Source organism: Leptidea sinapis, chromosome 2 (genome assembly GCF_905404315.1).
Source record: "Leptidea sinapis chromosome 2, ilLepSina1.1, whole genome shotgun sequence".
Classification (NCBI taxonomy): domain Eukaryota; kingdom Metazoa; phylum Arthropoda; class Insecta; order Lepidoptera; family Pieridae; genus Leptidea; species Leptidea sinapis.
In genome coordinates, this window is record NC_066266.1 from 9,800,320 (window position 1) to 9,810,316 (window position 9,997).

A 9,997-nucleotide genomic window follows, 5' to 3' on the forward strand; every position below is an offset into this window, starting at 1 on the left:
AGAAACCTGAGCGGCACTGCATTGTAATGGGCAGCTGAACGACCGGCTCGTCGTGTCCCTTATTTTCATAACTAAAAAAATTCCAATAAAATCCCAAAAAATGACTAATGAGCTAATGTCAAGAGTGGCTTACTGTAAACAGTTTTACCATTTTTTATTAGTTAAAAATGGTTACAGCAACAGTAGATTCACTTACCTTTTTTATGGTGCTGTATATCAGCTCTGTTAGAGATATTCATTTTTCTCGCAGGCTTTGTATATACGCTACATTGGTCCTATAGTTAACCACTCAAAATGGCGTACGGCAACAACTGTTATGTTCCCGCGCTTTTTGTAAACATTTGTATAGTGTTCGGATGTATCTGTTCAAAACTATATCTACATTATTCGCCTTTATTCTATTACTAGCTGACCCAGCAAACGTTGTATTGCCGATATTAAAATCGCGATATAAAGGTAACTGTTGATCGTAGATAGGTGAAAATTTGAAGATGTATGTATTTTTTAATCCAGACTCATAATCAAACAAATTAAAAAAAATGTCAAAAATATTAAAAAAAAAACCACCCTTAACGTTTAGGGGGATGAAAAATAGATGTTGTCCGTTTCACAGACCTACCCAATATGCACTCAAAATTTCATGAGAATTGGTCAAGCCGTTTCGGAGGAGTTCAAAGTTTAACACCATGACACGAGAATTTTATATATTAGAATTAGATCAAAGGGAAAAGCCTAAGAAGCAACTTACAAATTAGAAGCTTCTGATCACGTTATCCTAAATTTAGTTACTGAAATCAGTTACCATTGAAAGCGCGACGAAGTCGGACGTGTCGTATACGATGAGGGCTGCAGGCATCAAAAAATTGGCTTTTGCCTAGCCCTAGCATTGAACAAATGGCTCAATTCAAATAAAAAAATGAAAAAGAAGAACATACGCGAAGGAATAATAATACTGCGCGGAAAGTTAGCAAACATGAACATTATATGGGTGCTTTAGAACCAGCGGACTTCAGAAACTATCTAAGCATTGATTCGAGATCGTTAGGGATATTGCTAAATCTTGTGACACCGTTTATTTTAAACCAAGATCTACTACTATACACCAAGATGTACTATCCTACGAGACAGTTTTAGTGCAAAAGAATGATTGGTCGTAACACCAGGGGCGCGCATTGGTTTTCTAGTAAGGTAGGCACTGTAGAACCTAACTTGCCGTAGTTGCTCTTTACTCCAACAGTACGACATAAGTTGTATGAAACGCTGCTTGCTTCGTATAAGCAATCTGTAGACTGCCTGCCGTAGGTAGTAAATTAACTTTAACACTAGTGCTATATTGAGGTTCATAACGAGATAGGCACTGCTTAATGGACTATATGATATGCACGCCCCTGCGTAATACCAAGATTTATTGCAACAGAAAATTCATATCAATATTTCAAATTTAGTTCTTTAATATCCCAACCCCTACTGACTATTCGAGAACACAAAACAAAACGTTAATAACTCCACAAACGAAGAGCCACGAGTGACAGAAGTCAGTAACTTAATGCGATTACACCTTCCTTAATGCGTTTGTAGTTAAGCATCTGAATTATTCAGAGGTTTCCTTTCCCAATATTCAGTCTATCTCTTACTTAAGATAAAAAATAAATAATCGAATAAAAAATTATCGTTGAATTTTCTGTCCCAATAAACTTATCTACAGTAACTTTTTCCGTACACGCTGTCTGTCAGTGGGACGACGTATAGCTTACCAGCGATAGAAGTTTGTATGGAAATTGCAATTCACGCGTCCCAATATAAGGCGATAAAAATGACTTATCGGGTATATTGGGACAGCTTCAGATTATTGACTGCTAATTCCTGACAGTAAAAGGTAGTAATTTATCTCTATCTGTAGATAGTATATTGGAAACGGCCGTTACTCGGTACGCAAGGAGAATGGTACTTTATTTAAAAAAAAATCACAAATATTATCCGATTTGTAAAACTCTCGTGTACACAAACCAACACAAACTCATTTATTAAATTAAAAAAAATACGAATCAATAACTTACATATATGTACTTATTGCTCGTGATCACAGATGAAAATATTATCACTAATTTTAACACATAGTTAAATAAATTTTATATAATATATAAAAGTAACAAAAACAAAACCAACTATTTACAAAACTTATACGGATATCTTAATTATACCAGTGGGAAGATGAAATTATGTCTATTTTTAATTTTCGTACGTAATTAAAAAAAATGTTCAACTAACACTTCTATTCACATCTATTATAAATTAAAAATAAACCTGATATTATACTACCTAATAAAAAAAAACAAAAATATAATACTTATTTTACAAATATATGTTTTAAAATATATATTATTTATATTAAAAACATATAAGAACTATATTATTATATTATCGCCCTGTGCTTCCCCGGGGCTTAAAATGAATAGGTTCCCAGGCCCAAGAGTGTCGTAAGAGGCATTTAACAGTGGGACCTATTTTGCACAGGATGCCGGCTATATTATGGGTACCACACCGGCGCCCTTTTCTGCCGTGAAGCAGTACTGTGTAAGCATTATTGTGTTTCGGACTGAAGGGTGCCATACCTAGTGAAATAACTGGACAAACAGCTAAGAATTTTTTTTTCAAGAATCCTGATCGGCCGTGCATTGTAATAGGCAGGGCGTATCAATTCGTCCTACTCGTCTCATCCCTTACTGTCATAGAAAAAATTTACTCTCTAACTATTTCTTTTTATGAGATACATCCCGTTGACAGACCGTAGGTTGGATATCAGAGTGTGAGTAATATTCCGGTTGGTTACACTTCGGCTACAGAAATCGCCACAGCCTTAGCACGATCAGATTATGCAGACATGTACAAAAGGGTTGAAGCAAGTAGAACATGTCAGAAAAGCAAGTCAAGACGGCGGTGGCACAAAACAGTAATGGAACAGTACTTTAAATTCATACTAGAGCGTCCGAATCGACTCACGCACACACACACACACACACACACACACACACACACACACACGATTAACGCAGCTGCTAAGCAATCTTGGGGAGACAAAACTATTGAGTGCCACATCCATAGACATAGAATATAGACTATTTATGTTGTATAAAACGTTGTTTTACTATGTCCATTCAATAACCACCATTTAGGGGGCCATAGAATTGATATGCTTATAGATACAATACCTAAACTTCCCTAGCAATATTCAAAATCTCCCGCCTTTTTTGCTGATTAGTTCTGGTGGCACAAACGGGCGCTAGTATCGTGTTTGCATTTATTTAGTATGGAGTTGGTGTTCTTCTCGTTAGAGTAAAAGTGTTCTGTTGCCACACCGTATCAATCTTTAGGACAACCCTAGCGCTAGCCGCCGAGACGTAGGTATAAATTTTAAGGAGAAAGTTACGCTACTAACATATAGAATATATACAATAGAACATATTGTGATGTTGGCAAATAAAGGACCGACAAATTTTGGGAGTTAAAAGTGATTATACGTTTGTTTCTAATGTCTATCTAAAAATCCAGCACTTTTAACCATATCATAAATTCTCTGCCGCGGGATCTTTTCTGCCTCGCGCTCAACAACTTGCATTTCTTTATTCGTAAACCATGACTCTTTCGCCAAGCCGGCTGCAACGGCTGGGTTGTCGTAGAAGGCTCTGGATTTGAGGAGTTCTGGTGGAAGCTGGGCTTCTCTGGCAGCGTTTAGCTCGACTGCTGGATGAGGATGAACCGATGGTCCTTGGTCGGCGTATACAATTCCTGGAGCAGCTAAGGATTGACTGAATATTATTCCGGGACGAGCCTGTGCTATCGATGAGATAGCTATGAAGATAATCAAACAGCGCATTTTAATCTGTAACAAAAAAGCAAATTATTTTTTATTGGAAGTTAAATAACTAAATTACATTAATTTTTTAATGTTGAACATTCTCACACTCACACACGCGACTCTGCGGCAAGACTGTATTAAGGGTGTACTAGTCGACGGCTCAAACTTTATTAAGCGCGGCTAAAATGCATGCTAACATCATATGCGAAAGTGAAACACGATGTAAAGAGCGGTAAGAAGCTTGTGCACTCGGGCACCCACACTGATTGAATGAATGAATGAAATCTTCTTTAAGGAAATCTGCCTTCCGAACGAGCTGTATGAAATAATTAAATATTTGAAGTAAAATGAATGCAATTTACCTACGAAATAAAATATTTTTGATTTGATTTGAAATTATGGATGAAAGTTGATTTTTCTGATCGATAAACCTTTTATTGTAAAATAATTGTAAAAGTTATGGAGTGTTAAATTTTTTAGGTGATATAAATTATCATTTTTGTGTACGATAGCGCAATAAATGAATGTTGTACTTAACCACATAAATGCTAGTACTTTTATTATTTATACTGACACATAAATCAATGCACAACGTTAATATTAAAGTTTTCCCTTATATTCCGGCACTACCGGAGTCCAAGCCGTATTTTATTTCTTTTTATTGAAAACGAGCGTATGGGTCACCTGGTGTTAAGTGATCACCGCCATCCACATTCTTTTGCAACACCAGAGGAATCACAGGAGCATTAACGGCCTTAAAGTAAGGTGTACGCGCTTTTATTGAAGGTACCCACGTCGTAACGTCCCGGAAACACCACACAAGATCGCTCATTCCACAGCTTTGTAGTACGTGAAAGAATGCTCCTTGAAAACAGCACTGTGGAGATACAGATGGCAGGGATGATGTCTGACCATTGCAAGCACTGAAAATGTATCCCGTACTAAAGTGAACTGCACTAAATTAATCTTAATATATATAAATCTCGTGTCACAATGTTTGTTCTCAATGGACTCCTAAACTAATGAACGGATTTTAATAGTGATTACTCCATGGAGTGCAGTTTGGTCCAACTTGAGAGATAGGGTAGTTTTTATTTCGATTTGGGACCCATAAATATTTTTATTTTCAATATTTGTTTTGTATGGACATATTTTCTCTGAGAGAATTTAGTGACGCACGGTTTTACAGTTCCGCTGTGAAACAATTTCATTCTAACAACAGGGAGCATATTAACGAAATAATTTTTGATGTTTTGAAATATAAAACAGTTGTTTTTTTACTATCTACAGAACAACGTCTGTCGGGGCAGCTAGTATAAATACATAAATAATGTTAGATACCATGCAAACTTTTGACCATTGCAAACACTAAAAATATATCCCGTACTAAAGTGAACTGCACTAAATAAATATAAATACATTAATATTTAAATACTATGAAAACTACAGACAATTGCAAATACTTAAAAATATATCCCGTACTAAAGTGAACTTCACTAAATTAATATAAATATATCAATATTTTTAATACTATGAATACTACAGACCATTGCAAACACTAAAAATATATCCCGTACTAGTGAACTGCACTAAATAAATATAAATACATTAATATTTAAATACTATGAAAACTACAGACAATTGCAAATACTTAAAAATATATCCCGTACTAAAGTGAACTTCACTAAATTAATATAAATATATCAATATTTTTAATACTATGAATACTACAGACCATTGCAAACACTAAAAATATATCCCGTACTAGTGAACTGCACTAAATAAATACAAACACATTAATAATTTTCGATGCAAAAAAGAAACACTTTAATTTTGTAGTTTAACTTATAAAATGTACAATTCTGTTCACAATCACTTACATCAATAAAAGTCAGGGCCAAGGAATCAGACAGTACTGCGCCCGCGCAAGACAATCTCACAATATATACCTCGACATCTCGATATAACCTTCCGGACACTTCCGACTTTGTTTCCGGAGACTTCTCCGGTATGTACTTACTCCATGACATACTGGTTCACACCGGTCGGTGACAAGGAATTAATATAAGGGAAATAAAATGCAAATATTAGTAATATTAGTCATGTTTTCACATTTTCGCGCCAATATGTGTGTTAAATAAAATAGAGAGTTACAGTGATTGCATGACACAAAGTAAATTCACAATAACTTATAAGGGACCCATACTTAACTGATAATTTAATATTTGACACATAACAGATCTTAAACAGTACGCAAAGAAATCTGATTGCCCGACGAGAAAGTTTTTGAAGTTATACTTCTTTAGGTGCGTTATGAAAAAATGATGAGAGTTAAATTTTAAGGTTGGTTCCTAAAATTTTCTGACGTTTGCGTCATTCTTATTTTTTTTTTGTTTCTTCGTCCATTATTAGGATAGGCAAAGGGTTCAATCCCATACAGCCGTATTCATTATTTAATAATGAATTGTCAAAATTTGCAAGATTTTTACAAAATTGTTATTTCTTTAAACGTAGAATAACACGAGGAATAAATCATTTTAATGATTTTAGATTCGTTAGGCCAAAGAAGTTTAACTTTTTGTTTGAATACACGTCTAAGAACACACACACCTTTTTTACTATCAAAAAACATTTTAACAAACAAAATAACTATAGAAGCTACTGAAGTAGAAGACTACAGATTGGTAAGAATTACAACAACATGGGCGTTATACGTTTTGATATAGTATTCTCTTTCTATGAACTTAATTATACTCCAAGTTGTTTGCCTTGCTAAAGGTGCATAAGTATTAGTACTTGATCTACAAATCAATAATAATCTATCACTTCCTACTTCCGCTATATGAAGTTTTACAATTAAAATTATACGCAATTATACATATATATTCATCTTTTTAATAAAAATCCAACTTATTTCAATATCGGAAGATAAATTTAATAAAACATCTCGATCTTATTCATCGATTCTTGCACAAAATATAATATAATGGCTACTTCAACTACATTATGGAATGAGCTTACATTTGCGGTGTTTCCAGGACGACACGTCATGGGTTCCTTCAAATAAAAGCGGCCAAGTGCGAGTCGGACTCGCCCATGAAATAAAATTAAAGCAAGTAAAATAATATAAAAGTTCTTGTAGACCGATGTAACTTTGTGTTTTAATAATAGCGTATTTTCTTTAATTAATCTTAAAAACAATTTTCGATGTTACGGGGGGGGGGGGCACATATTTTAACACTTTGGAATCGCGCAAACTCTTAAGTTTATCGCTTTTTCTATTTTTGTGTGAAAATCTTAATGTGGTTCACAGGATACATCAACTTAGTTACCAAGTTTCAACAGTATAGTTTCGGAAAAAAGTGGCTGTGACATACGGACGGACAGACAGACAGATATGACCAATCTATAAGGGTTTCGTTTTTTGCCATTTGGCTACGGAACCCTAAAAAGCAAGTACACCTATCTAAAACTGAACACCAGGTGACGGTTTTATTCCACTTCCATTTAAAAAATGGACAAAAACATTTGAGGCTATGTCATAAATGTTTAAATTAAAAAAATAGTTTCAATAAAAAGCCCGGTACGTCTGAAGATTAATAGATGAAGACCTAAATTGAGAGATTCCAATGACATCTGATGTAATCATTGCATCAATTGACTCGTCAACTTACGTTGTTTAAATACGTGCTACGACTGTTAATGTATTCTGTTGACATGGACAAGTTAGTCTACCATATTAAAATACAGCACATGGCTTTTTCAAATTCTTTATAACGTTGATATTTCTATAACGTAAGAATAAAGACAACGCTTTTTCTGACCTTCACCTTATTTTGTTTGAATACAATGAGACTGGCTTGGCTATAAAAAGCTAGTTCGGGTAAAGTCGGCTTGTGTCGGCTAAAAATAAGTTTTGTGTTTGCATGGTGATTTGCTGGCACGATGGGTTTCTCGCTTTAGAAAATTGAAGTTTGGATCCTTTCGTGCATAGCGCCAGGTAGTATAGAACTTGGTATGAATTGTAAAAACGTAAACAGACCTTGCCCCGAATGTAGGAGGCAATATTGCAACGCATCCTATCCCAATCTGCTAAATTCCAGTTCCGTACGCGGCGGGTCGCTAGTGTTTTGCAAAGTGTGGGCCGATTATCAAATAAAAATATTATTATAACTATAGGTAGTACACTTTTGACCGGGCAATAATCTGGTGTCCCAAGACGTGTGCCGACGGAGACCTGATAACTAACAGAATGTGTAGACACAATAGAGCAAGAGCCCGTGAACCACAGACCCTCGTTATTTTATAAAAGCTGAAAGTTTGACAGCGCATACTTCCAACACAGGTAAGAACGATGGCCAATTTTAAAGCTTGGACTATAGTGGCTTTGGCAGGTAAAAGAATCTAAAGGTGTGTATAAAACCGATCAAATGATAGAGTCTGATTTTCTGGTATCACCTTCAGAATATTATTAAAAATCCCGTCATCGATTTCCAGACAGTTAACATCGTGTCAACCCCTTGTCAGACACCCTTAATGTTCATAAAATTATAATTCTACTTACGTAATACTGTGTTGGGAGTATGCACTGAAAAACTTTCAGCTTTTATAAAAAAACGAAGGTCTGGGGTCACGGGTTCTAAGACCACAAACGATTGGGACAGAACATAAGCCAATGCAAAATTATGCACAGATTACTCTGCGCAGTTTGCGTTGAACGATCCAAGCTGTTATGCCTGTCAAAGTCACCCAAGACTACGACTTGCTGGATCTGCGCAAGTACGTCATTAGGGCGCGTGGTATCACCAATGACCTCGATGATTTAAAGCAGCCTATGAAACGATCCATTTCTGCGTTACCGCTATGGGACCTGTAACTCGCGCGTAGATGTGGTCCGCAACATCTTTGCGCAGCCAGAGAGCAAACAGGTTCCTCCTCTCATATTTGCAGAGACAGCGACAGCAGATATCTTCCTTAATTATTTTACTCACCCCGCCATGAGGCAAAAAATTATGCTCAATATAGTACCCGGGGTATGTTGAATACACTGTGTCGCGAAAGCGCTAAGTTGGAGTAGATTTCCCTTATTTTTATTTTATTGGGGTTGACAACAGCTTAATACAAAATAATCACTTATAATTAAAAACAAAAACATAGCCAATTATAGTCTACCACGGTTCACCTAATGGAAAGAACAGCAGTGTTTACAATATTAAAGAAAATAATGAAATATGAATAACACACGATCAGAGAAAAATTAAAAAAAAAAATAATTTATTTAAAAGTGCCTGCATTAGTTCCATAATAAATTATATGTATAATATATAAGTATGAAAAATGAATATAAATAAGAGAAAAACATGATAAATACTCAGATTTAATAGTACAATACATACATTTAATAGTTTAATAAATCATAATCTATTAATAAATAAATATAGATATTTGTTTCAAATGAGATTTCTCTACAATACTTTTTATGGTGTGGTTGTTAAGGGTCAAGTTAAGCCTTAAGTTGCAGTAGTCCATAATAAGCATGGATCTGAGAGTGCCATGGTGTAGTTGATACCTCAGAATAATATTGACACACTTTTTACACAAATTATCTTGCCCCAAGTTCAGCATATATAGCCTGTGTTATGGGTTACAAGACAATGATATATTTAATACAATATACTTACTTAAACATACATAAATTCATATAAACATACATAAACACATTTAAACATCCATGACTCGGAAACAAACATCCATATTCATCATATAAATGCTTGCACCTACCGGGATCGCTAACCACTCGGCTGTACAGGTCGTCAAATACGACGGGAAATAAGAGCAGTGAGAGTTGGGGAGAGAATTCCCTACATTTACGGGTTTTAATAACAATTGCAATCAAGCATTGTCTTCGTGTTTCACCTTGACCTAGATATTGCCGAGAAATGTTGGTGAAATGTTTGCGAGAATAGAAAACCGCAACAGTTCTTAATGAGGGATTTATTGTTGATACAAAATGATGTTTCAATGTATATTCTTTGGCGCTTGCAAAATAATTATAAAAGTGATTTTTGAAGATCACATCACATCGTCACGATTTCCCGACAGCATTGAGTTAGCCGATATGTCTCAATCTAGTATAGAGTG

At 35.1% G+C, this 9,997-nt stretch overlaps 1 protein-coding gene across 3 annotated transcripts; it reads right to left on the reverse strand.

Moving 5' to 3' along the window:
- Positions 1 to 1,971: 1,971 nt before the first annotated feature.
- Positions 1,972 to 5,818, reverse strand: LOC126972017 (uncharacterized). 3 transcript variants are annotated; one of them, XM_050818578.1, is made up of 2 exons: positions 5,737 to 5,818; positions 1,972 to 3,880 (listed from the first exon to the last, which is right to left on the reverse strand). In XM_050818578.1, exon 2 carries the CDS (start codon positions 3,872 to 3,874, stop codon positions 3,527 to 3,529), a length of 348 nt encoding a protein of 115 aa, XP_050674535.1. In that variant the 5' UTR covers positions 3,875 to 3,880; positions 5,737 to 5,818; the 3' UTR covers positions 1,972 to 3,526. The 3 variants fall into 3 exon arrangements, with proteins under 3 accessions (XP_050674535.1, XP_050674527.1, XP_050674546.1); XM_050818570.1 differs by lacking the exon at positions 5,737 to 5,818 and adding an exon at positions 5,592 to 5,729; XM_050818589.1 differs by lacking the exon at positions 5,737 to 5,818 and adding an exon at positions 4,651 to 4,662.
- Between the last annotated feature and the right edge of the window lie 4,179 nt (positions 5,819 to 9,997).